Here is a 27,564-nt window from a genome sequence, read left to right on the forward strand (position 1 = left end):
CTGTGTAACTCTGTGACTGCCACCGCCCAGCGGAAGCTGACGCCCCCCGCTCCCGCCCCTCCCTCCCACTCCCTCCCACTCCCTCCCACTCCCCACACCTTCCCGCCCTCCACCCCGCCGGAAGTGACGCCCCCCACTTCCGGGGGCCGTGACGCGGAAGCGGCCGGGCGGCAGCGGCGGCTGGGAGCGGGCCGGGCGGGGCGGCCCCGGGGCTGCGGCGCCCCCCGGCGGCGGCGGGGCCTGGGCCTGGGCCTGGGCCTTGGGGCCTGGTGTAGGCGGCAGCAGCCGGGCCCCCTCGCCATGAACATCGACGTGGAGTTCCACATCCGCCACAACTACCCCTGGGCGCGGCTGCCGGCCAGCGTCAAGCAGGTACAGCCCGGGGGGGGCACGGGGAGAGGGGGTTTGGTGTGGGGAGAGGGGGTGTGAGGGGAGAGAGGGGGTTGTGAGGGGGGTGGGGGGGGCGTTTGGGGGCTGTAAGGGGGGAGAGGGACGTGTAGGTGTAGTTTGGGGGCTGTAAGGAGGGAATGGGGGGTATAGGGGTGGTTTGGGGGCTGTGTGGGGGGAGTGGGGCTTATAGGAGCGGTTTGGGGGCTGCGTGGGGGGAAATGGGAGGTATAGGAGTGGTTCGGGGGCTATGTGGGGCGAGAGGGGTGTATGGGAGTAGTTTGGGGTCTGTGCGGGGGGAACAGGGTATGTAGGAGTGGTTTGGGGTCTGTGTGGGGGGAATGGGGCATATAGAAATGGTTTGGGGTCAGTATGGCGGGAGAAGGGCCTATAGGAGAGGTTTGGGGTCTCTATAGGGGGAGAGGGGCTTATAGGAGAGGTTTGGGGCCTGTATGGGGGACATAGGGGTGTATAGGAAAGGTTTCAGGTCAGTGTGGGGGGAGAGGGACATATGGGTATAGTTTGGAGTCTGTAAGGGGGAAATGGGGTGTATAGGAGTGGTTTGGGGTCTGTATGCGGGGAGTGGGGCTTACAAGTGTGGTTTGGAGTCTGTAAGGGGGGAATGGGGCGTATAGAAATGGTTTGGGGTCAGTATGGGGGGAGAGGGGCCTATAGGAGAGGTTTGGGGTCTGCAGGGAGTAGGGCTTATAGGAGTGGTTTGGGGTCTGGTGGGGGGCCGAGGCTTATAGGTGTGTTTTGGGGTCTGTAAGGGAGGAATGCGGTGTTCATATAGGAATGGTTTGGGGTCTGTGTGGGGTGAGGGGAGGCCGTGGGGGTGCAGGGGTGCTCTCAGGGCCGTCCTGTGCAGCCCCAGCAGAGAGCAGCGCGCCCTGAGCCTGGGCTGCCAGCAGCACCCGGTGCTGCGTGGAGCAGAAAACCTCATCAAAGTTTGATTCGCCCGGCGTCCTGGGCCTGTGGCAGCAGAGGGGAGGCAGCGTGTCAGGGAGAGGGAGGTGCTCGGCTCACCCCCATGGCCCAGCGCTGCTGGGAAGCTGGCAAACAATTCCTGCCTGCTCTTGGGCTCCGAAAATACCTGCATCTCTCTGTGGGTGTCCAGTCGTGGGCCCCAGCTGTGAGACCGAGCGTGTTTCTTTGCCCCATACACGCAGCAAAACACCTTTTGAGCTAAGGATCTCTTTTGCATGTGAGCATCAGCTGAGGGAACTGGGAGAAGAAAACCTCCTGGCTTTTTACCGGCCACAGAGTAGAGGGGCAACGTGGAGGGTTTCGCAGGACAGCTGCTGAAATAAGGCATTTAAAGCTCAACCAAAGTTTGCTTTTTATCTTGCTTTGTGATAGTCGAGTGCTGCACTGTGTTTATGCCTTCATCTCGTGACCTAAGATCACTTGATTGCCTGCTCTGTGAAGCTACCAGGGAGGTTTCTTTTTTTTTTTCTTCTTTTTTTTCTTCTAAGCTTATTAGGTGCAACAGCTGAAACTTCACAATAAATGATTTCTCTTGCACTCATTCTGGGTGCTTCTTCAAGGGTGCAAGGTGCTGACTGCGTGGTGAAATGCTCCGTGCTTCCCGTAATCAAAAAGAAGTTTTGCAGCCTTTGATTTGGAGATGAGATGCTCCCACTTTGGTCTGAAGGGTTCTAGGAAAAGAAAAACAACAAAAGATTGCTGTCTGAGTCCCCGTCCTGTGTGGAGGGACCCATTGAACTACAAATAGTCTTGATCTTGTACCAGGACTGAAGATCTCTCACTGCAGTGAACCAGGGGACTCGCTGACTGATGACAAGTGATCGTTTGGTTCTGTATGAGCCCCTTTGCAGTGGTTTCACTACACCAGGTTTTGTGTGTGCCAGCTGACAGCTCTTCTTCTTTTCAAGGGTCTCGGGAACTCTCAGAGGGAGTATGAAAGGCAGGTTGTACTCTACAGCATCCGCAATCAGCTACGGTACCGCAATAACCTAGGTGAGTAAAGAAACAAAAAACTTCCAGTCGCTACCCGGTTCTTCCTCCTGGAAGGCTCTTTCCTGAGAAACTCCAAGAGCTTGCCCTGTTTCAAGGTCTGGCTCTTAGGAGCTGTTGGTTACGACTTGTTTGCTCACTCCCAATGTGTTTTGTGTTGACTGCATCCAGTCCTCCTCCTGTAGCAGATAATGGCTTTGCTAATTAATGATAATTTCCAGAGCCTGCATGAGTGGTCTCTCAGCGGGCCACTTTGTTGTAGCCCATCAAATAAATCTGTGTAGTTCTAAAGTGATCCTTAATGGCTCTGAGTGCTTGTTGTGTGTGTATAAAATGGGTGCTGAATGCCCTGCACCACTCCTTTGTTTGGTTTTTACTTTTGTCAATCCACATTTTGCTATTTCTGATCCTTTTGCTGTAACGTTTTCCTGTTTTTTAATAAACCTCCTAACTTTTTCTCCCCTTTTCCTATAGTGAAGCATGTCAAGAAAGACGAGCGGAAATACTACGAGGACCTGCTGAAATACAGTCGGGATCACCTGATGCTGTACCCCTACCATTTGTCTGACATCATGGTTAAGGGGCTGAGGGTAACGCCGTTCTCCTATTACACGGGCATCATGGAGGTGAGCAAATGCTGAGTTCTGTCCTACAGACAGCAGAGCTGCCCCAGAGTGCGTGCAGGGCAGTGTCACGGGGCTTGTTTGCTCTGGGTAGGGTCTGCTAACGAGCTGCAGGTAAGGAAAGCTTCTGGACAACTCCTTGTACCTGCAGGTTTTTCCCTTGGGCCCCTGTAAGCCTTTCAAAGACTGGACTTTGTCACAGTGCACTCAGTGGGCTAGGCTTTCTTCTGATGTTTGGTATCTGCAACTCGGAGTCTTTTATTTAATACAAATGAATTCTGTTTGATTAATAAAACAAAGGGAATTTTTTTTTTTTTTTTTTTTTTTTAAAGAAAAACACAACACAGATTTGAGCTGTTTTCTTTTCAAAAATGATAATTGACCATATTAGAGATCTCTTCTCGGAGAATTAAGACAGTTCTGTTTTCTGTCACACGCTGGCAATCTTCTTTTATTTTCTTTAGATGTCGGAAGCGACTGCTTATTTTCTGTTTAGTGACTGCACGCTTTATAACCGCTTAGTTCCTAGCTTATTCTGCATTATTGCTTAGCAATTTCCTGTGCTGTTTTTTGTTGTGACGGCAGATGCAGGATTTCACCCTTATTGATCTGTAGATCAGCATTTTTAGCTTTTTAAAGCTTACATCAAACCAAAGTATAATTTTTGTGTATTTAACTTACTGTGTGATGAGTATCCAAGCAGTTGGGAAGTTAACTGGCTCCAGGGGGTTAACCACAGCAGGCAGCTAACCCCACTCAGGTGCTTGCTGCTTTCTCAGTGGGATGAGGGAGAGAATTGTGAGGATATGAGTGAGAAAACTTGTGGGTTGAGATCAAAGACAGCTTGCTAGGTAAAGCAGAAGCTGCTCCTGCAAACAAAGCACAACAAAGAATTAATTCATGACTTCGCAGTGGCAGGCAGATGTCCAGCCACTTCCAGGAAAGCGGGGCTCAGTGAGATTAATGGTTACTTGGGAAGGAGCATGCCGTAACTCCAAACATCCCCCCCTTCCTCCTCCTTTCCCCCAGCTTTTGTTGAACATGACATCAAATGTTACAAACATCTCTTTGGTCATTTGGGGCCAGCTGTCCTGGCTGTGCCCCTCCAGCCCCTCTCTGGCAGGGCGCTGTGAGAAACAGAAAAGACCTTGAGGCTGTGTAAGCACAGTGCTCACTAATAACTAAAACATTTATGTATTATCAACATTGTTTTGGTCACTAATCCAGAACGTTTTCTACTACAAAGAAAATTAACTCCATCCCAGCCAGAACTGATACAATGGCTTCAGTAGATTTCTGTTTTAATTTCAATTTGTTTTTGCAAGACAGTGATTTTTGGATCTGCTTCTCTGAAGCAATAACTCTTGTTGGAACTAAGTTTTCTTTTCTTTTTAAGGATATAATGAACAGCGAAAAAAGCTATGATTCGTTACCCAACTTCACTGCTGCTGACTGTAAGTATTACCTAGCTGCATTGCTGCTTCCAACAAGCTGGGGTTGATTTGCAGGGCACCCGTTTGCCTGAAAACATGTGTGTGAGTGAAGGTATAGAAGCATTTGGTGGTATTAAGGAGCATGTGCTCTGCATGCAGAGTTCTGTCAGTATGATTTTTTGGTGTGTGTTGGGTAGAAAGCTTTGGGGAGTTCCCAAAAGGCTGTTGGTACCCCTGTGAATTAACATCAGTGTACGAAGAGGAACCTTGTACCAAAATGTTTCGCTGTGATACCTTCGGATGTCCCAGCTGTTTTGTCTTGCTTTCTGTTGTGGGCACAAGAAGGGGTAATTAGGGAAGTGAAAATGCGGCCTCTGGTGTTGAATTTGAAGGAGAACAGAGCGATAGCCTGCTGACAAGTCTTACAGAGGAAAATGCAGATTGCTGACACAGGGAAGGGTGTTCCTGAAGCCTGCCACTGGGAAGTTATTTATAGCTACGTACTTCATTTCTCACCTTCCCTATGAATTTATATGGTTCTCTTTAGGTATAATGTACAGTCAGCTGAGGCGTAGTCTACAGGTTTGGAAAGCAGTTTTTATTTTTATTAAACAACACAAAATCTCGAGTTAACTGTACTAATTTGCCTCTATTTAATGTTCACACTGGGGAAACAGATAAGGAACTTTTTGCTCAGCATGACGTAGGTTCCTGGAAATCTAACATTGCTCAGGAGTCTGTAGACAAGAAAGGCTTCTTTGTTGTTTTTTTTTTCATAGCAATCCTATTATTTTAACAGCAGCTGTGAGTCAGTGACTGAAGTAAATTAAGTTGAGTATCTTCATTATAATTTTTAATAAAACTAGTGTCAAACCAGAAAGCTGGATGTAAAACTGAGACAGAATACGGGTCAAAGCTCAAAACTACTTGAGTAGTTTTCCTGTATCTTTTCACAAACTGTTAGTGATTGAAGGCTAGGGGTTATAGAATTAGATCTTGATTCATTTCAACTCAAAGAGTTGTTAGTCATCTTCCTTAAAGGCTTATATGGCCTTTGTGCTCTAATTCTTAGCTGACAGAGTTGTAATCATGGTGTGGTTTTAGGCTGGGGAAAGAAAGCTATCAACCAAAATCAGGTACAACTTTAGTCCTCTTGATCTGAAGTATAGTTATTACCTGTTGATGTAAGAACAGGAGAGCAAGGGGTTAGGTTATTCCATGCTACCTTGCAACTTGAGAGAAATTAAATTTTTTTAAACCTTTGTAGAGTAATTAAATGGGGCTAGGTTGTGGTTTTTAGATGCACGTGATTCTCAGTCAAATTCAGTTAGAACTGACTTGAGGCTTTCTATTATTTTGGGAAGAAAGAGTAAGTGAAAGTCTTATTTTAGAAGTAGGCCTGATTCTTTGAAGAATGTTTTCTGTATCTTCAGCTTAAACCCTTCTTAAGGGAAATAAAAACTTAATTATTTTTCAGGTCTAAGACTTCTTGGTATAGGAAGAAACCAGTATATAGATCTAATGAACCAATGTAGATCTTCAAAGGTGAGGTTGTCTTTAATTTTCCCTTTCTTCCCTCTCCCCCTCCCCCATAGCATATTATTTGATAGGAACGGAGTGGAAACATTTCACGGGCCTTGTTTTAATAATGTCTAACCAAATGCAACATAATATATTGCAAATTATTTTCTGCTTTGTGATATTAATAAATAACTTTTAAATTAAAATATACTGAAGAAAAGGATATGTGGCATTGCCTTTTTTAACGTATTTTTCCTCGATGTATTTATTCCGTAACTAATGTTTCCTGGCCACTATAAATATGGAATAGTGGTGTTGGTTTTAGAATTATTCCATGTTTCTGTGGGTGCAGCTGAGAGCAGGAATTCTAAGACTGTCCTCCAACTAGGTGTGCAATTTTGTGATATGTTTGTTGCTCTCTAAGACAACAGCAATGCACCTGAACAAGCATCCGTGCATATGAACAGCATGGAAAACATTGCAGCGGCTGTTGATAGCCACAGAGGTCTTTTTATTTTGCACCAGTACTTCTCTTTCTTCAGGAAACTCATAAATGGTTGGACCAGATGATCGTGGAGGTCTTTTCCAACCTTTATGATTCTACGAAATACTCTCACAGTAGCTTCATGGCACTCCTTCAGCCTGGATGCTGATTGAGAATGTGGTGTACTTGGTCTTTTAAAATAAAACTATGTTCTTAAAATGGTTTTTAATACTATTAAACTTCTTAAAATATACCACTTGTATACTTCCCTGTGCTGTTTCTGGACTTGATCCCATTTGAGTAGTGTTTTTAACTAGTGGCACATAGAATACAGTTTTATGTGAAGATTTGACAGTATCACAAGGAAATATTTTTTTTTTTTCCTTGTCGTATGATTTGAGGGAGGAGGGAAGCACATTTGTTTCTGAACAAGGATGTGCTTTCACTAAATGACAAGATTAATATTGTTTGTGTGGCCAGTCTGTGAATGTAACGTACTTAAAAATGGATGCTTATAAAAATCAGCTTGTATAAAGGTGAACAGCTGTCTGCACGTGTGAAGTGCTACTTATTTCTATCTCAAATGGACTGTACCACTGCAGAAATTTTTCAGAAGGAAAACAGCCCGTGATCTGTTACCTGTCAAACCTGTGGAAATAGCCATAGAGGCTTGGTGGGTTGTGCAGTCTGGCTACATCACTGAGGATGACATCAAGGTACGTGAATACGGCTTGCACCTCTAATTTTGGCTGAATACCCTGACAATAGGCTTCCTTTTGAGAATTCTACACAAAGACTGTTGTAGGTTGGAGGTTTATAACAAGTCTTTTATGGAAATAGAGACTGGAACTTGTAGAAGTGGCTGTTCTCTTCAGCATATTCTGCTCTCTCCCTCATTTGTACTTTGTGTTGCGTGAAGTGCAGAGGTTGCTTTGGGTCAGCCAAACTGTGGCAACTGAAGCGTGTACTGCTGTGCTTTATAGGGAACATGCAGCAAAATAGCTTCTCTTAAATTTCATATTTTAACTCCGACATCTTGTTTTTGACTAAATCTTCACCTTCGATATAATTAGAATGCTAGTGGACTTTGATATGTATCTTCTTTTCTGCTCTCCTTATGTCTCCGTATTTTTTTCATTGTTTGCAGACGAAAAACGTTAGCTGGCTTACTGCTTCTTCCTCATTCTACTTTCATTCTCACAATTTTTCTACAGGCAGCTAGTCACTTGATCTAATTAATTGATTTAATTCTTTCTCTGTAATCTTTTGTTTGTTTAGATTGGAATGTATTTAAAGCAGTGATGAAATCTTTGCTATCACTGGGAATATCTTGGGTAGCGATTGCTTGTATTCTGACATTCCATCAATCCAGAACAGTTAACGTGGAGCAAGTTGCTTTGATGTTTTTGATGTTTTATTTGACCTCTTTATAGAATGGTCCCAGTTGCATGGTTGAACACTCAATTCAGAAGCTTTAAAGAGCAAACCTGTCATACTGTGGACTTCATTTGTCCCCTGTGCAGTTAAATACCATTCCTAGAGCCCACATTACTTTGTGCAGGGACAAGAGCAAAAATTTTAAGACTTGAACAAGAAGGGCAGTGAATTCTTCAATGCAAGCATTTTGCTGAAGAGCATGGTTACTTTGTTTTCTCATGACTGATCTGAGCATGAGATACTTGTGGTTTTTGAGTGGTATTATTATTAAATTGCATAGACTTATTTCTCCAACACTAACAAGATTTTGCTCACCTAGATTTGCACTACGTCGGAGAAGTCTGCTATCGATAAGATCATTGATTCAGGTCCTCAGCTTGCTGGTTCATTAGACTTCCATGTAGTTCACAGTAAGTGCTTGAATGACATTATTTTTTATTTAATCTTGGTCAAAATCAGTAAATTCTGAGAGTAGTGTTTGAAAACTAGGAACAAAAGGGTTGTAGACAGCTGATGCATAGAAGGATGTGGAGGAAAATACTCAAGAGCTTGTACAGGCTACGTTCAAGACCTTGTAAACAATTTAAGGGTGAGCCTTTAGCAGCTGTTGATGTGCAATTTCAAATAATTTGTTAAATTCCTTCATTACAAGGTGACAGTAGAGATCGAGGGAGGGGAAAGGAAAGGGAAAGGTGGTAGATGAGGATGAGAGAAAATAAAAATGGCAGAGTTGATGATCCCAGGTGCCAAAACTTCAGTTCGCTTTTCAAAGAAGAGGTTTTGAAATTTCATACTGTTTGAACGCCATCAAAAATGGAGCTCAAATCTAAGAGCCTGACTCTCCCTGTTTCAGTGTGAGAAGCATTAGCTGTAGACAAATCCCATTAGTCAAGGGAATACAAATTCACTGACAAACTCTGCCTTGAGATGTTGGTTTGTAAATGTTTGGTTTACTACAGGCAATTGGAACTGTGTTAGAAATTAAGGCCAAATTCCATTGCCTGTTACAGAAGCAGAACAAGACAGAAATTTAAGAACAAAGAAAGGTGGGTGTAGTACAAGCTCTGTAGTGGATCTGAAACTGTAGGGCTTAAGAAGACTTGAATTCAGAAAACATTCAATGATTTTTCTCTATATGTGGCATGATGTTGTTTGTGGAAAGGGCTTAAAGCTTGGCGGGAAAATAGGTTTAGAAGGATCCAGTCTACCTTTCTACCTAATTTGTGGGTATTTCTTTTCTTAAAAACTTTTCCCTGTCTCATCTACTGTGTAGAACTCAACTCAAACGCTTAGTGCTCAGATCATAGTCATGTGTGGGAAGTGTTATTTGATATCTGCCGTGTCGTATGCCGTGCTCCTCTGTATCACTTGTTCTTTTGCTGATACCTTGTGCTGATGCGCCCTGGAATTTATTTCTGTAGTTGTATAAAAACATCTTTCTCTGAAGATTTGTGGGAAGGACATGTGAGGACCATCAGAGCTCATGTGACTTAGTTTGTGTCCGTGCTACAAAGCATGCAAGCTCTACCCTGGGTTAGAGCAGGCCAAAATGTAGCCAGCAGCCTCAGGTGACAAAACTAATTCAGAATAACACTGATAGATAGTACAGGGATGGTGGTGAAAACAATGTTAACTTTTAGGGAGAGTAACACTTGTTTTTATCAAATGTAGCTGCTTCAATTTCTGGTCCTTCAACCATACCCAGTCACCCTAGGAATAGTTACGGAGCTCCAAGTGCACTGCATCAGAGATCAAGTAAAGAGCTCTGTTTTAGGGTGACACCTGCTGAATATTACATGCATTGATCCACACATTGCAAAGTAAAATTGTACTGTGCAGGTTTATAGAGAAAATTACTTCAAATTCTGAATTGACTGGTGGGGAAATCTACTTGTATCATCAGTACTCTGGGAAATGCTTTTTCTGTAACGATGTATTTTTGTTTATACAGGCTTGTATAACAAAGGATTTATTTACCTTGATGTACCCATATCTGATGACAGCTGTATAGCAGGTAAGTCAATATTTTTATGATATAATAGCTATGTTTTATTGGATCTATTTCAGTTATCTTATAGTTGTCTGTCTTGGAAACTGCTTGTCTATGGGCGTGAGTTTGCTTAAAGCATGTGAACCATGAGAATTTTTCCCAACAAAGTATTTTTCAGCCATATTAAAACTTTTGTACATGAGACTTAATTCAACTTGAATTCTTGCGCTTTAATATAAGTATCTAGGTAAGCTGAGATTCTTTTAAAGATTTATGACATGATTAATATGGAATAAGTACCCTCCTGTATGCCTGTAATGAAAAGAAAGAATAATGTCAAGAAATGTAGCTGCCTTGCCAAAAGGATGTGACTTTTTGATTCCTGTGTGGCTTTTTTAACAGATGCAGCTTTTTTTTTGTTCTTTTTTAGATACCACTTCCATCCTTCATGGTCATGTCACCTTAATTATAGTAAAGTGCTGAGTCTGGGGACTAGGTAGGAGCTTAACACAGTATAGCTGCCCTTTGAACAATTCATTGTTCTGTGCTAGGTCTCAGGGGTTTCTGAACTGACTGTGATATGCAAAGAGGCATTACTTGGAACCTAGCTGTGCAGAACCATGTGTCATTGCTCTAATACAGAGCAGTTAAATGAAAGTCCTCTAATTGCAGGAGAATTACTGCTTAGATATTAGCTTTGGGATTCTCAGCCTAGGGTGGAAGTGTTTTTTGTTTTTGTGGGTCCCCTTCACCCCCTGCCTTCCCATTAGAAAACATTTTATTGGCTGGCTGACTGGGAATTATCTGTAGTGGATGGGTAGGAGTCTGCAAGATGATGCAAGGCAGAGTGGCTTTATTTTTTATAAGAAAACACATTAAAAACCATTGCTTTTCTTAAGGAGAATTTTTAATACCATGTAAACTACCTTTAGGCTTTTATTCTTTTAGACTCTGGAGAGAAATAAATACCATGAGAACTAAATCTCTGTAAATTTATCTTCCTGTTTTTATACAGTTTCAGTTTAAAAATTCTAATCTTGGAAATAATTCTTTTCAGTGCCACCGCTTGAAGGTTTTGTGATGAACAGAGTGCAAGGTGATTACTTTGAAACCCTCCTGTACAAGATCTTTGTTTCAATAGATGAACACACTAATGTGGCAGAGGTAAGTAAAACTTCCCTTGTGAAAGGGAGACAGGAAAACTTGAAAAGGCCCAAAGCACACTGGTGAAATACTTAAGATAGAGGTAGTAATAGATAATCAAGTGATTCTATTTATAAGTATTGCCAGACTTCTAGGATTTGAGATGCAAATAGATTCTTTAATATTGAATGTAACTTGGTAGTGTTGCAGGCTAAAGGTGTACCTTCAATTCAGTGAAGGAGCTCTATCAGCTGGAGTGAATTTATACAGGAGTGACTTGTGTAGCAGCTTCTGTACAAGCTAGAATTGGAGAAATGTTTTCTCCGTGTCCTAAATGGATTGGTTCTGTTTTACTAGTGTGAATTTAAAAAAAAAAAATTAAAAAATTTCTCCAGTAGTGAAAATATGTAAGGTATTGGCTTATAGTAGGAATGTACCTTTTGCGTAAGTACATACAATTTTAATGAAATACCTTTTTCATAAGGTCTGATTCTCAAAACTTTGTGAATAAGTATCTGAAAAATATCCACTAAATACATCCAGGATTTATCTGCTTCTTTGTATATCTGTTGATACACACAATTAGTCTAGAAATTACATACTAGAAGATAACCTAAGATTTCTTTTGCATGCTTTGATGTGGAGCAATCATGAGACTTCATATGACTTTCCCCCCCCTTCCTATGTTGTTTTGGCCAGGACAAAATTGTTTCTGCCATTACAGGCTGTATTGAAGTATAAGGAGACAAAAACAACAAAAAGATGTCAAAGCCCACAAGTGACAAAACTCTGCATTTTAAATTCTGTATTGATGAATCTTTTTTTCTTTTTAGCTTGCAAATGTACTAGAGATTGATTTGTCTTTAGTAAAGGTATGTATCATACATCTGTTATTTGATGTGGAAATCTCACTGTCCTGAAAGTTGTCTTGATAGATGGGTTTCATATTGCAGTTCCTTATTACGAGCTTGTGTGTTTTTTCAGAATGCTGTGTCCATGTACTGTCGGTTAGGCTTCGCTCATAAAAAAGGCCAAGTGATAAACCTGGATAATCTTCATCCATCATGGAAGAATGTTCCTTCTGTAAACAGACTGAAGTAAGTGTCTCTATTCTTTCAAAAAGCTTATTTTCTCTTTGAAGAGAAAGCTAGCACCTAAATCTGATTGTAGAGCTATCAGTTGCTCTCTGACTTCTGTAACAGCTGATTTCATTTGGCTTTCCAATATGTACAATGACAAATACTTGATTCTCCCTCAAATCTGAGGATAAAGGGTGATAACTTACCCTGTAAGTTCAATTTATTACTTCTGTTGTTGTTACTCAGAGCAGGCTTTTTGACTTCTAAGTGCCTAGCTGCTTGCTTTTGAAGCAGACAAGTGTGTGCTTGTTTTGAAGTGCTGGGCTCAGAAATAACAGCTATTACTGTGCTAGTACAGAGACAAAGTCTCTTGGTACTGCTGCAAGTGAATATGCACATACATAAAGCTTGCTTGCTGTGAATAGTTCTTTCACTGACATTCTTTATGTATATCCATATTAAATACTGCAAAAGTGATGTTAATGCAAACAAAGCAAAGGGCTCTCTGAATCGGGGTGCCAAGTTAAATTATTTAAGAATTGTCAGGCACTTCTAGTTCAATTGCTCTTAAGCCACTTAAGCTGAGGCCTAGTTTTTTTCTTTAATGTTAACTCAGAATGTGAGAACAAAGCAAATTAGACTTCTCCATTGGATTTTTCTTGAAAGCAGGTGGTTTGACTTTTTCAGATCTGTCGTTCAAAACCTGCTATTTTCAAACCACCAAACAAGCTTCTCTTCTTAAGCTAAAGCAGGACTCTGAGGGACATCACACTGGGCTGGTTTAGGGCTTTGAGGTATTGAAAGGCACGTGTTGGGTGTGCCTGTGCATGGGGTACTAGCACTGGAAGGCAGAGGTGCTTCTCTGGTGCCACGGTGACCTATAGATGTGGATTTTAATTCACATTAATAGGAGTACTTTGGATCCTCAAAAGATGCTGCTTTCATGGGACAGTGGGGAAAACAGAAGTCCTATACAGGAAGCTGGGTCATCTGCCACAGATACAGATACCAACAGTCAAGATGATCCAGGTTAGCACTCAGTGACTTTAATATATTAGGAACAATTGTTTCATACTTGTAGTGCCATAGGCTATGAAGGGTTCTAGAAACAAATGAAATGCAGATTGTGTAAATATTTTTTTCATATGGAATATACAACGGGGGAGGTGGTGTCTGTCTTGGTTTGCAGTTTTTCAGCCTCATTTTTTTGGGAAAAATCTATTTGGCTAATCTGTTTATGGATGTCAATTGATGCCAAGATACCAACATGTGAATAAACTTATTCAGGTGCTACTTCAATAGTGGTAAGGGAATTCTGTTGTACTTAGTATGTCATTAACTAAGGGTTTTTGATTTTTTTTTAAGTAGTTGTTGATGACTTGTTGATACTATATTTAAACAAAAATATGATCATCTATTTTCTTCTTGTTCTTTCTTAGCTGAAACAGCCAGCGTGAGCAGCCTGAATCTGTCTAGTGGACATACAAAGCGTATTGCCTTCCTGTTTGATTCTACTCTCACTGCCTTTCTAATGATGGGAAATCTTTCACCAGTATGTCAAAATTGTTCACTGTGTTACGCTAAGAATAAGTATGTAAAGTTTTAAAATAGTTTGACTTCATTATAATGAAGTTCTACTTACTTCTAAAAACTTTTATATTGTTTGTGGCTAAGAAACATTCGCTTAATAATTTTTGCTTGCACATTTCCTTTTCAAAATAATTAAAACAGTGTTGTTTTGTTGTTCCAGAACTTGAAAAGTCATGCAGTTACTATGTTTGAAGTTGGGAAACTGTCAGATGAGTCTCTTGACAGCTTCTTAGTGGAGCTGGAAAAGGTAATCTGTTACATGTATGGCCAAATCCTTTTTCAGCGCTTGTGTAAGGGGCTAGAAGACGCTTGTATTTTTTGTAGGACTGCTTTAAGAGTCTCACCTAGCAATGCAGTGCTGTGAACACAAACTTCATCATGCTGAACCTAAGTGTTTCAGTTAAAATGCTGCTGATTTGCAGCATTCAAACCTTTTGTGGTGTACACAAATGTGGTGAAAGTCTGGTGAGCAATGTGAGTTCAAGAGCAGTATTTGCCCAAGTCCATCTGTCCAGGGGCTTGCTTGTTAAATAGAAATCACTTGCTGTTTAGTAGGGTGCTTCATATATTTCTAAAAATCTGCATATAATTCTTGTAGGAAAACTTAACCATTATATTCTGGTATGTTTAACCTATCTACCTTTTAAAGATAATTCTGCAGTTGCCCTTTTGGAATGATGTAGCAAGACTTTGCTGTTAATTGCTGTATTCTTTTACACCAGTTAGGTGTAAATAATATGCATGTAAATCCCTGTTTAAAGACTGAGGCATGGTTCACGTTTATAGATGTCTGTGTACATTTTGACAGTTTGCCTAGCATGTTCAAGACTCACTTTTCATTTAGTAGTCATTGTGGATCACATTTGCATATAACCTGCAGGCTTGTTGTTCAGTTACAGAGCTTCAAAATGTTAGTTTGTTAATCTTTCCTATTGTGTGATTGATGCTTGCAGAAAGAGTGTGCCATTTATGTGTATTTATTTTGCTTCTTGTTTAGGTTCAAAGCACAGGTGAAGGGGAAGCACAGCGGTACTTTGATCATGCACTTACACTGAGAAACACAATACTTTTTCTGCGGCACAATAAAGATCTAGGGGCACAAGCTGTGCAGCCCGACCAACCAAATAACGGTACCGAGAATACTTTTAAGGAAATCCTTCAAACTTTAACTTTCATGGACTCATCTTTTAGATTAAGCTTCTGTGTTGCAAAGCAATTGGTGTTCCCTATTTAATTAAAAATATTTTCAAGCCAAAACCTCATTACTTTATCCTTTGTGTCTGTGGTACTGAGCAACTTTCTTCAGTATTTCTGCATGTTCTTCTTTTCTGGGAGCAGTTGGTGAGGAGCACGTTGCAGCTCTGTTCCAGGGAATTCTGTGTGACCAGAACTGCTGAAATTATTTGGATTAACTTGAATAAATCTGTATAACATAAAATTTAGTTGTGGAAAATACTGTATGCATGGTTTGACAGGGTGGAATGGAAAATCTTAGACCATACTTTGTATGTTCTATCTCAAATGATAATTTAAGAATCTTACATTCTCAACTCAGGGTTTCCCTTGGACCTCCTACGATGTGAGAGTTTGCTCGGCTTAGATCCAGCTACCTGCAGCAGAGTTCTCAACAAAAATTATACTCTGCTGGTTTCCATGGCACCACTCACCAATGAAATTCGACCTATTAGCAGCTGTACGCCCCAGGTAAAAAAAAAAAAAAAAAAAAAAAAAAAAAATACTGTGGGGGGAAAAAAAGTATCTAGTAATATAAATATCTCTAACTTTGTTTTAGATATGTCTGTCATGTATCTCTTCAGAAGAGATGTAATTATTGCCACATAAAATAGTATTTAAATTTGTCTAAAAATGCTTAGTAAAATGTGAATGTTTACTACATTCACTTTAATTTATTAACAAATATAACTGTTTGAGTGGGGTTAATGACAGATACAGTGTTCTTGAACTCATTTATAGAAAATACCTTAGTGTCAAGGGACCGAGTACCTAGAATATAATCTTTCCTTATTAAATTAATGCATTTTTACTCCTTCCTGTGCTGTAAAGCTAGCTTTATTTTTGAGACCTGATGATTAAGTTATATCTGCACATATAAGAGTTGCAGTAATAGGCTCTAATTGCTCTGAATAATCTCTCTTCAGCATATTGGACCTGCAATACCAGAAGTCAGTTCAGTTTGGTTCAAACTGTACATTTACCACATAACTGGACAAGGACCACCCTCTCTTTTGCTCTCTAAAGGAACGCGTCTTCGAAAACTTCCAGATATTTTTCAGGTAGTGTATACATGGATTTGTTTCCTTTTTCTAAATGTTTCAGAGGGTGCAGTACACTAAAGCATTCAGGAATAGCGGTTGAAGTCGGGAATAGTAATTTTTCCTGTAGTTTAAGTGACATAATATTTTAATAAACATTACACTAGGTTGGATAAGAGGCTTTCTTGGTTCAGTAGCCAGTCTCTAGCAGTGGCTGTAGCTATATGGCTACGTAGTATTTCCTCTTAAAACCTTTCCAGCCTTCCCGTGTTCTGGTCTGGAACTTGGTGAACTGTATGTGATTTTTGTGTGCATAGAGACCATAGCTGGAGATCTTACCTCTGCAGTGATCAGTTGCTCTTCCTGGCCTTCCCAGCCTTGAATCCACCTAACCTTTGAGTACGCATACAGTATTTTGGGAAGGATTTCCATAAGACAGTGCAGGTTTGTCCAGTTCATGGGCAAAGAAGTCCTGTCCAGTTCATTCACAAAGTCCTGTCCCGTCTAGTTCATTCACAAAGAAGTCCTGCTAGGTATCTTGTAGCTCTGGCAAACCTAGGCAGGAGTGGTTACGGCAGGTTCTAAACTTGCCAGAAACGAAAAGTCATCTCTTGACTTTAATTTGACATGCAGGAGAAACTGAACAGTGTTTGTCTCTCACTGATAAGAATTCATAAAGTATAAACTAATCAAAAGTCTTGTTCAAATTTATAATTGGAGTCTCTATGCTTTGCATCTCTTCGTTCTGAGTAGGCGCTTGAGCTAAATCCGTTACAATAACATGGAGACACTCAGAGAGGGATGCGTGTTCTTAGGTGTATCTATGTCAGCAGTCATCTCTGGCTTTAGGGTTTGTAGATGTATTTTTCATTCCTCCAGCATCTTCCACATCTCTCTTCCCTTCCACATCATGTCTTTTTTGATCTCAAAAGTTTTGTGGGTTGCTTCTATTTCTAAGTCTAATTTTAAAGCAGCACAAGATTAAGTGAATCAAGTCTTCTAGAGAAGGCATTTTGTAAGGCTCTTGGCAAAGAATTTCATTCAACCATTAGTAAGTCAGTAGCTTAAACTAGTGGTAAATGTTATGGATTGCATATTTTCATTAATGAAAAGCATTCAGTATGGTAGCCTTAGAAGATTTCTATAGTAACCTGTATTTTCAGTAGGCTGATGGGTCTGGTTTTCCTGTAGCACATGATTTCACACCATGTATTATCACAAACTTGTTAGAGCCTTTTTTCCTCTGTGTAGATGGGGATGCTTCTCTCCTGCTACTGTTTTGCAGTGTCATTTTCTTAAGGAACTGTTGAGACATTTCTAAAACTCTTACAGAAAAGCAGACATGCAGGACTTCAGTCTTGAAAACTAAGAAGTAAAAATTGTTTCACAGTCAGCATTCTTGCCTCTCTGCCCCTTCTCTTTGGATATGTATTTTAGGGTGGATATATCATTGTTCTCTCTTGACAGTGTTAGTTTATCTAGCTTTTATTTTCTTTTAAGTTATATGGGATTATTTTCATCTCCTATCGGTTATGAGTGTGCTGCAAGGGCCACGTAGGTACTGCTGACAGATACCTCCTGCTCCAACTAGCATCTTAATTTTGAGGTTGGCAAACTTCTGTCTTTAATGGAAGTATGAGCACGAGTGATACGTGGAACAAAGTATAATGCTATGAGTTGTAATTACCTGCAGTTACTTCAGAATGGTGACAGTACGTTATTAGCCTAACTAATCCTGCACTGTGTGCTTGGATAGTCTATTACTGCTGTAAATTCTCTTCTGTCTTCCAGGGTTATGATCGCTTACTAATAACATCGTGGGGTCACGACCCAGGAGTGGTTCCTACTTCGAATGTGCTCACAATGTTGAATGATGCTTTAACGCATTCAGCTGTTCTAATTCAGGTATGGAGTATTCCTATAAGTGATTAAAACCTACCTAATTTTGAGTAAAGCTGTTGCATGGTAGAGGAGATTAAGAATGTAGGAGAGCTATGCTTTTGCTAGGAGCTGAAAAACGTTTAACTTCTGTAGCCATCGCTGCTGTGATTTAGAGATGGTAAATACATGAGTTTGGAACTGAGTGCATATTGCGTGCCCGTTATTGCTTTATGGGCAGACATAACAGGGTTTTGCTAAATGAAATGTGGATTTGTGGGTGTGTTGGGGATGTAGGGGACTGGAATGCAACTGAAGAGTCCACAAGCATTTTGGACTGTAGCTACTTCATATGAGGTGGCTGGAAATATGAACTATTTTTCAAGAAATGCGTTTTTTTCAGGGTGCTTAGTATTTAATTCTTATGGTAAGCTACAGTTCAGGTAATTAATGACTGCTTTTATGGGAAGCTAAGCATGCTGTTTGTCACAAACAGCAGAAACAGAGTGGGTTTGTCTGCTTGAGAAAGTAGAGTAGCTTCCTTTGGTATTTCATCAGTTCAGCTGAATTCTTGGAATAATCATTTAAATAGATGTTTAATATTTGTAGCAAACATAAAACTGCACATTCTTGAAGGCAGCCTTGATGCTCAAAACAGTTCCATACTTAGGTGGTGGAAATTCCTTTATTTTCCTTCAGAAATGCTCAATTATTATGAAATTTGTTTATAAATAGTATCGTAGAGAAATATTGCTCCTCTTCAATTAAGTTTAACTTCATTCCGTTTATTCACATGCATTTTAGAGGGAAGGGTCGCGTATGTTATTCAGTCTTTATTTCAGCAAAGCGAGTATTTTATGTAAATACTTGTGTTTATTTTGTCAGCGTGACTGGTACCCTTTAAAAGGGAACACAAGTAGAGCTAAGCTAAGTTGATGAGCGTATTTTTCTGTCTAATGCAAATTTATTGGTGTTCAGGGGCATGGCATGCATGGAATGGGAGAAACTGTGCATATACCTTTTCCATTTGATGAAGCTGAGCAGCAAGGAGGTAATTTTCTTTAATGTTACCTCCACACCACCATATTTATTTTTCCTGCATGTTATCTCATTCAGCAAAGTCGTGATAACAACTTTAATACAAGTTTAATACATTTTAACAATTGTTAAAAACAATTTTTAATTACAAGATTGTTTAATTGTAATTAAACAATCTTGTAATTATGGGTCAAATTAGATTAAAAAAATGAAAAAATATTTAAATAGTTGACAAACCTGTTCTAAGCTTAGGGATGCGTCTCCTTTTTGTATTGTGTCCTAAATAGAATGTGTTTCCTGGCCTGTCTTGTGTTTCAGTACAGACAATAAGAAATAACTTCCACAAACAACTCTGAATTTTTATTTGTGTGTATTTATTAACTGTATAAATAAATCTTCTATGTATTCTTCTCTAAGACTTTCTTCTATTTGGCATTTATTAACTATGAGAGTTGAGACCAAAAGCAAACAAAGTTAACTGGTTTAGTAGTAATAGAAACTATAACAGAGGATTCCTCACTCTACTAGGAAGAGCTTTGCTAGCAAATCTCCTTCAAAGTTTGCCTAGTTCAACTAATTTTAAAAACACAGGGATTAACTTTCTGACATACTCCTTGGTGAGTAGGACACGAACTTTGGACAGCTGAGACCATAACCTTTCCAGCTGAGAGGTCTCCTCACAGCAAATTTCCGGAAATCTAAAATTATTTAGGCTGCAACTTAGAAGAATCTGGGCCAACTAGAAATAAAGCTAATTTCCTCCTTTCATTTTTATTATGTTTAAAATGCGTTACTTTTATATACACCCTCTTTGGCCTGTCTGTTTTCTGACTTGATGGTAGGTAAAAATTCTCAAAGGCAGAATCTGTGTTCTAGCATGAACAAGTCAATGTTGAAACGCATCATTACCCTACAATACTATACTGTAGTTCTTCAGAATTTCAATGGCTCTGGAGGAGGATTTTGGTAAAGTAAACTGAGGTGTGTATTGTTTTCTGCTAGACTTCTCCCGTGTGAACATGGGCATTCATACAGCTTTGAAGATACTGAGAAACAAAGTAGACTTGCAGCATTTTTGTGGCTATGTCACTATGCTGAATCCTACAAGTCGGCATGCTAACAGAAAGCTGAGCGACGCTTCTGATGGAAGAGGTTAGTTAACAGTAATTTTTTCCCTTAATTTTCCCACAATCACTTCAGCAAAGTTGAACAAAGGATTGCAATTTTTTGATTTAGAACTCTACAAAATATCATCTAACACAGAGAGGAACCTACCTTGAATGTAAATCTACTGGCAGTAGACAGCCTTCCTAATTGTTATGTGATCTTACATCAGACATTGCAAATACAGACTGAAAATCACTGCACTAGGATAGCCATTGGAAGGGGAAAAATAATTTAAAAACATTAAAAGGTAAATTGTCATTTTTATATGCCAGAACTTGGTCTTTCATGATTGTTTTGAGGATCCTTAAGTAGTTCTTCAGTCCTAAAATCAGTGAGACCTTGTATTTCACTATGTCCCTCCAGTTTAATAGCTATATGGCCTTTGGGCAAAACTTGTGTCAAGTTCCTTACATCGGTTAATAATTAAACTTGCATTCATCTAAATGTTTATGTAAGAATTATCTTACCTCTAGGAGAGGCCGAACTAGCATCAGGATCTGATGTGAATGGGAGTACAGAGTCATTTGAGATGGTAATAGAAGAAACCTCAATGGATTCTGCAGTCAAGCAAAGCCTTGAAGGTAAAAGCATAACAAGTGTCTTTACTAAACGTTTTCAGTCTGGTAAGATGCCTTGTTTTTAAGGTTCTGAACACGTTGTTATTGTGTAGGATTGTAAGTGCAACGCTAAATGTTCTTCCTTTCTAAAATTCAGATTCCCTTGAATCTTTGAGCAGTTCATTAAATTAATTGCCTTAGAAAGTATGAACTGTCCAATAAATTCTTGATCTGAGAGAACTGGTTCTGGGATTAGTATTCTTGCTTTGTCTCTTCCTAAAATTTGTTTGTTTCTTTAGTACCCACAACAGAACTGGAATGGGTTCCCCTGGAATTATGCTTTGGCATTCCTCTCTTCAGCTCTGAGTTGAATCAGAAAGTCTGCAGAAAAATTGCCACTCACGGATTATGTAGGAAAGAAAGGTAAGCTGTGTCTTACCAGCCACAGGTTTAACAGTTGTATGTGTTCAGTCCAGAGCTTCTGCAAAAAACGATACCTACAACTTGATAACTATAGGAACAGGACTGAGCTGATCTCCAGGGTACCTAATTCAAGTATGTAAGGTGGTGGCATTGCTTTTTGGCTCAAAGATACCAGCTGTAATGTACAGTTGAGTAGTCCCTAGATGTAGTAAAATTAGGCTTTTTTTAATTTGTGCAAGGTGGAAAATTAATTCTTTGTAGCAAGCTCTCTAAACAACAAAAACAAGTAGTAAGTTTGGGGTGCCTTCTGGTCATTTCCCCTTCCTAGCCTAGAACAGACTTTTTTTCCTTCTTTCTGCAGCCACTGATCCCCTTAAAAAAAAAAAAAAAAAAGCTTACTAGTAATGCTTTGATGTAGAATGTGTTCAGCTTTGGTGTAAAGTTTCTTTGATCTTGGCATTTTACTTCCTAAGCTTAGTGCTGGCTTATGATCAAGTTACCTTCTGCTTTTGACTATAGCTTTTCTTTATGAAAGATTACTCTTTCAATGATGTGCCCTTTTTCTCCCCTTGGCTCTGGAGACTAAATAAAAGGCCGCTTGAAAACATGGCTTAGGGGTTTTATTGTAGCAGTCAACTTGCTTTTAATAGTCTGTCACTAATCTGCTTCTTAAGTCACATCACCATGCTGTCCTAAGTAAGGAGGAGACGTGATAATCTAATACATTAATATCTGAAGTAAAATAACATTTTTCAACTGCAGTAGTTTCAGTTTAGCACAGTGTAAACAGGGAAAATAGCATTTAGCTGACTAGACTTGCAAACAAATGAGATGCGTTGAGCACCTTGTCAGTGGTAACATTACCATCAAGCTTTCTTTGTGAAAGCTTTTTTTTAATTGCTCAAGTTATTTCTGAGCAGGTTACTATCATACTTTACTAGAATAAATTTAAGCCCTTTGGAAGGTTGGGAATTTATGGTGTGCGTTTTGATTTTTCTGTATTTGAACATAGGCTCTTCTCTTTCACTCTTGACAGCCTTCAAAAACTCTTACATTCCAGTAGAAAGCTGTCTCTGCAGGTCCTTAATTTTGTTCATTCATTCCAGGTAAGGACAAATAGTCAAGATGTAAGTTGTTCTGTATGCTCTCATCCTTTTTGCCCTCCTCTTTGCCATTCTTTGTTGTATGGAAATGTACTCTGTTGTGGTTTTTGGTTTTTATTGCTTTTTCTCCTGTAATCAGTAACTGTGTTAAGTGCTATGGACCTCAAATTCTCGCCTTATTTAATCTTTGTCTTTTAACTTATGGGTTTCCATTTAACTTTTTTCTTTTTTGGGGAAGGGGCGGGGAGTGGGGACAGGGTAGTTACTTATAATACAGCCTACATTGGTGGCTGCTTGGTTGCTTCTTAGGTACATCAGGGAGATCCCTGCAAACCATGGATCTGCTGATGCTTTGAAGTGTTTTTGAAGTGAAGGGTGTGTTTCAAGTCAACTGCATTCACTTAGCAAAGATAAAATACATTAACAAGTATCTTACACCACTAGACTCTTGCATTTGTCCTAAGATCTTCTAGCATCTGGTGGTGAATGAGTATAAGTATGTAAAACTCTACATACTTTGGGAGAATCTTTAAGAGCAAGGATAGAGGACGGGGTCTTGCACAGCAAGAAAAGAAATGCCAGCTGTGCAGCCTCCTGTAGTTCTGCATGGAAATGTATGCTAGCAAGGTGTGTCCACATGTGACATGGGATCTGCTTAGCTGCTTATGCTTTATGATACTTTTCTCTAAAATCCAATAAGATACAGAACTTACAGGTTACTTAACCAAGGTAGCATTATGGATGGTGGGACCTAGAAACAGTTTCCCTATGAGAAAACACACACCCACCTCCAAGCACAATATGAGATAGTGGCAGTGCTTAACATGTTCAGACTGACACACAAACTATCCTCAGGATTTCACAGATTTACGTTTGCTTTGTTGAATGTCTTCCCTCCATTTTTAAATCTCAGGCCTTGAAGGCTTCATGGAATCTAAATATGTGTACACAGATGCAGCTGAGCCAACTGTTTGCCTGTTTCCTACTGCCCTTTGTTTGTTCAGGTTTTGCTTCCATAGTGATTTGGATTAAGCATACTTCAGAAACACTAGCTCTGTTTGCAGATTGGAGTAGCCTGTTATATTCTAGCTGTTCAGTCCTTAATTATTTCTCTTGTTTTTAAGATGCTTTTTTTTTTTTCCTTTTGCTTTAGGAAGGTATTTCAACACTGGATCAGCTCCATGATGCTGGTTCTTCAAGTTCACTTTTGCAGCCTTCTTCTGCAGATACGGGTGTTCCACTGCCTGCCAAGAATCTCATGTTCAAGGAGGGTGTGTTATCTGAATGGAGCGGATGGTCCCCTTCCTCGGTTTTTATTTCAACCACACCTAAGGAACAGGTCAAATAGGGGTTCTCACGCATCGATCACTGAATGCCTTTCTTCTATTATGGTTCATTTATAGTGCCAACGACTAAGAAGTGTACTGTTGCTGCAGCATAACCCGTGTAAAAGTAGTGTTACAAAAATGTATCGTGTTGCAGTATTGGGGAAATGCTTAAACTGTGTAGAACTTGTTACTCATTACTGCGTATATTGCTGCAACAGAGAGCTTTTTAGCTGTCAGCACTATTTTTATCTTGAGACAATCTTTCTTTTATAACTAAACACGCCCTTTGTAGGCTTTCTGATGATTGTTAAATTTCTATGCTGTCACCACAAAATTGCAATAGTAGTTTTCTATGTTCATTACTCAGACATAAATTCTGTTTAGTTTTGTACTGTATTACTGAAAATCTTTCTGTATAAAGGTAAGACATTTGGCTCTTCCTCTGAAAGCTCAGTGATACCAACTGTTTAAAAAAAAAGAAGTATCATGGTGATATGGGGCATTAAGAATTGTTGAATTACGTTGTTTAGCCTAATACTAGGCCATGACGCATCAGCACAATAGGAAGAGGTTTGAGGTTTATCAAGGCAGACTTGAAGCCCTGCTGATGATTAAGGCCACTTTGAAGAGGAATGGTGCACTTTCATCTCTGGCAGAATTCAGTGGAGATGTGGGATTAGGGAGGGCTGAAGAGGTTGGCTCTGTTTGTAGGGCTTTTGGTGATAATGGACTGTTCGTGCTCTGTGTACGAAACCAGGAGTTTCTGGGATTTTGGGCACACTGAGAGTTTGTCCCTCGTTGTTTGAAACTGGTGATGAGCACTATGGGAAAACTGATGTCATAAGTTGACTTTAAGGTAGATAACTAGATCTGTGCTATTGATTAATGGCTGAAAGAACAGAGCTCTTTATTTTTCATGACTGTCATTAGCAAAGGAAAACAACAGCAGAGGATGTGTAGGCCGAGACTTCTCTGAATCTGCTTTACTTGAACCATTAGCTGTTGATTTTGACAAACATTACAGTGAGGTTTTTTTTCATCCAAAATCATGTTCTGACTCTATTTCTAGGGGATGATTTTATGTAGCATGATTTCACATTGTTTATACTAGGCATTAACAACTTCTTGCCAGCTTAAAAAAAAACCAACAAAAACAAACAAACAAACAAAAAAAAAAACAACAGGCCTGTCCCATATAGTGCGTGAGGAGAACAAGAGATTTGAAATACTAAGGCTTTTAACCTATGTGTCTAAGTACTCTGCCAACAACTCTCTTCTGGAACTACCTTGATTTAAATAATCATAATTAAAAATGAGACTTAACCATCCTGCCATTACTAGCCTGTGTTACGTTACGGACCAAGAATCTGTGGCAAAGATGATGCTGAAAAAAAAGTGAGGAGAAAAATAACAACATTTGGGTTTGTGTTCTGCTCTGTATGGCTGTATGAAAAAACACAACACAAGTTCAAAAAGGGAAACTGTACCATGGTAGGATAATGCAGTGACTTCAGCTACAACTGTGAAAATCCCATTCTTCTTTTCTCCTTCGCTTTATTTACATTCCTAAAGTGTAAGTGTGGGACTTGTGCTCTAAGAAACTGGAAGTCTGTAGTACTTCAGTTTGCTCAGTGCTGCTCTTTTTCTACATCTATTTTGTTTTTGTATTTTACCAAGAGCAACTGAATTTAGTATCGTGTAAATTAGGGAGCTAGAGTATCTATATAAAATTCTTTATTTACACTACAGTGACTTGTACTGGAAGTACATACTCTCCATGGTGTTTTTTAAGTTGCCTTACTTCCTTCAAAGGAAAGTAAAGAGGAAACGGATGTCAGTCTGCTAGAAACCAAGTTTACTGTGAGAATTGTTGTGTGGAGATTAATCCAATATCTAGCACTGTAGAGGAACTAATCAGTAGAGGATGGCTTACACTTTCAGTACTATAGACAATACTTTCGGCGCTACAGTGAGCTGTAGTAGGTGCGCTAGTTTGGCATATTGTATTGAATCTTGCCACGCACGCTGTCTGTACAAGCATGGGACTGATGAGAGTGCAAGTGAAATCTGTTGTACGGAAGTTTGAGAATGGATTTCAGTTTTTGTTCTCGCTGCATATCTTTCAGTGTTACTGAGTGAAGGATGACCTCTGTTACTAGGTTGTCTAAAGCTTCTAAATAAAAGTTGTCTGCTTTTCAGAGTTATTTAATACCCACAAATCTTACCGTTAATGGTGAGGATTCCGGATACGTTGCAGTTCGTAGAAATCAAGCTACTCTAATTTTGTTGCCTCAACACTGAATTAGGAGCTTAAGTGTTCGAGTCTGCATATCTGAAGTTTACCGAATAGATTGCAACCAAAGAAGTCCTTAAAATACCTGAAACTCGGCTACAGCTCCAGTGCTTGGGATGGTCCAGAGGCTTTACTCAAAAGTATGTGACTTTTGTTTTAATTGTGGTGTAAAAAATAAGATCTCCAAGATCCTCATACCAAAAGAATCTATTTTATATTGTATTGCAAATAAAGACAAATAAAATAATTTCTTTTCTTCAGGTAGTTTTATTGACAGTGGGGGAAATTACATGCATTAGAAGATTGTAAAGTTATTTTAAGTTTGTCTTCAGCAAGATCTGTTTTTAACTCCTTGAAGAGAGGTTGGCTTTGTGCTCTGGCACAACCATGTGGTAATCATTCTAGATGGGTGTACCTGAGAATATTCAGGAACCAACTAGAAAGTGTTTTGTTTGTTTTCAAGTTTTTTGATCATGACATTATCTCACAGTTGTTTTTCCTTTTTCCATCATTGTTCTCGGATTTTCCTTTTTATTGTTCAGTGTTTCTGGCTTGTATTTTGAAGGTTTTAAAGTCCAACTGTAACTGAATACAGTTGAACTCTTCTCGTGTGACGTTGTTAATATTATACATTGAAATGTACAAAGTCTGTGTTCAATTAAATTATTGGCACATGTAACAATTGTTTACAAATAAACTGTGGTGTAGGTCAAACCATGTGCAGCATCCTTCACACGCAGCAGTTCTGTTATCTTGGGCACAGCAATAAAATGTCACCCTGGTACCGTAGTGCTCAGGACTACCAAATGGTATCAAAAGATCTTGTTTCCATATACTTGCAGTTCTGCAGCAATGCAGTTTTATAAAGAGAGAACTTTTTTAGTGTAGCCTTTTCTGTACCTTAACCTCTAAGGAGAAGGGAAAGCACAAGATGATGTATGCCATGTCTCTTCCTTCAGCTACAATCTGTAGGGTTTATAATTGAATGCAGCTGCACAGGTGGTATCTGATCCATTTCCTTTGACTAAAGAGCTGTGTGATTGAGAGCTTAGATGAAGTGATACCAAAATTGTTGTTTGTTTCTTCCTTTGAAGCAATCCCTTTCAGCTGAAGTCTGATTTACAGCAGAATGGCAGCGGAAGCAAACTGCACTGCAAGCTCATTTGGCTTTGTGCAGGTCTGTTGGCACATTTCAGTGATGGTAGTCACTCAAAACAGTGCCATGGAATTACCACAGATATCCTTATTGCTCATAGCGATCATTGTGTTGCTGCTAAATATGAGCTATTTTTCATTTGAGTGTTAAAACGCTTTCCAAGGCAATATTTGGATAGCTGTTTTCAATAAATGTTAACTGTTCAATGATTTGTGTAGGTATAACGGCATGGCAAATCTGCAAATTGGGGGATAAATAATTCAGGACAATGTATCCTGTAAGCCTAGGCTTCATCTTAGTGATGTGACTGCAGAGAGTCTGATTACAACAGAAAAAACTAATACAGAAGTAGATGAAGAAAGGAAACTAGTGGTCTCCTTTTTGGATTGAAGTCTTCCTTTATTCTATTTCAGATTTTCTTGAGAATGTCCTCATAAGAACCCAAGGACTTTCATTCCACTTAAGTACTCTAAATGCATGCCTCTAGCTTTGTCCTCAGGACAGAACTAAAGGTTTCTTGTCCATCACAGATGAAATGTATCAGGTTTTAGTGGTTGGTGAATAAAGCTAATACTAATCCTCCCTCCCACCCCTCTAGAAATAACGAACAGGTCAGCTGCTTTTGAACACAGCCCAGCTTTTTAATGCTTCTTGAAGAAGGCTTTGGCCTACTTGGGTATCAAG

General features: G+C 39.7%; 1 protein-coding gene across 3 annotated transcripts; it reads left to right on the forward strand.

The window, feature by feature from the left end:
- Positions 1-174: 174 nt before the first annotated feature.
- On the forward strand, positions 175-27,101 carry FAM91A1 (family with sequence similarity 91 member A1). Of its 3 annotated transcripts, XM_082753390.1 has the most exons (24): positions 175-372; positions 2,283-2,367; positions 2,839-2,990; positions 4,384-4,441; positions 5,898-5,965; positions 7,028-7,141; positions 8,182-8,272; positions 9,814-9,876; positions 10,910-11,016; positions 11,829-11,867; positions 11,980-12,092; positions 12,985-13,103; positions 13,514-13,626; positions 13,825-13,911; positions 14,662-14,794; positions 15,220-15,368; positions 15,824-15,958; positions 17,729-17,842; positions 18,794-18,866; positions 19,856-20,005; positions 20,494-20,601; positions 20,877-21,000; positions 22,037-22,106; positions 23,257-27,101. In XM_082753390.1, the coding sequence occupies exons 1-24, from the start codon at positions 301-303 to the stop codon at positions 23,449-23,451; spliced, it is 2,532 nt and encodes an 843-aa protein (XP_082609516.1). In that variant the 5' UTR covers positions 175-300; the 3' UTR covers positions 23,452-27,101. The 3 variants fall into 3 exon arrangements, with proteins under 3 accessions (XP_082609516.1, XP_082609517.1, XP_082609518.1); XM_082753391.1 differs by lacking the exons at positions 20,494-20,601; positions 20,877-21,000; positions 22,037-22,106; positions 23,257-27,101 and adding an exon at positions 20,090-20,227; XM_082753392.1 differs by lacking the exons at positions 20,494-20,601; positions 20,877-21,000; positions 22,037-22,106; positions 23,257-27,101 and adding an exon at positions 20,117-20,225.
- The last annotated feature ends 463 nt before the right edge of the window (positions 27,102-27,564 follow it).

The sequence above is a fragment of the Aythya marila genome (assembly GCF_965140915.1).
Source record: "Aythya marila genome assembly, chromosome: 2".
In the NCBI taxonomy this organism is placed as follows: domain Eukaryota; kingdom Metazoa; phylum Chordata; class Aves; order Anseriformes; family Anatidae; genus Aythya; species Aythya marila.

Coding starts and splice junctions, on each gene's coding strand:
- FAM91A1 (XM_082753390.1), top strand. CDS start 301: ATGAACATCGACGTGGAGTTCCACATCCGCCACAACTACCCCTGGGCG. Junction 15,369..15,823: donor TTAGCAGCTGTACGCCCCAG/GTAAAAAAAAAA, acceptor ATCTCTCTTCAG/CATATTGGACCTGCAATACC. Junction 20,006..20,493: donor CGACGCTTCTGATGGAAGAG/GTTAGTTAACAG, acceptor TCTTACCTCTAG/GAGAGGCCGAACTAGCATCA.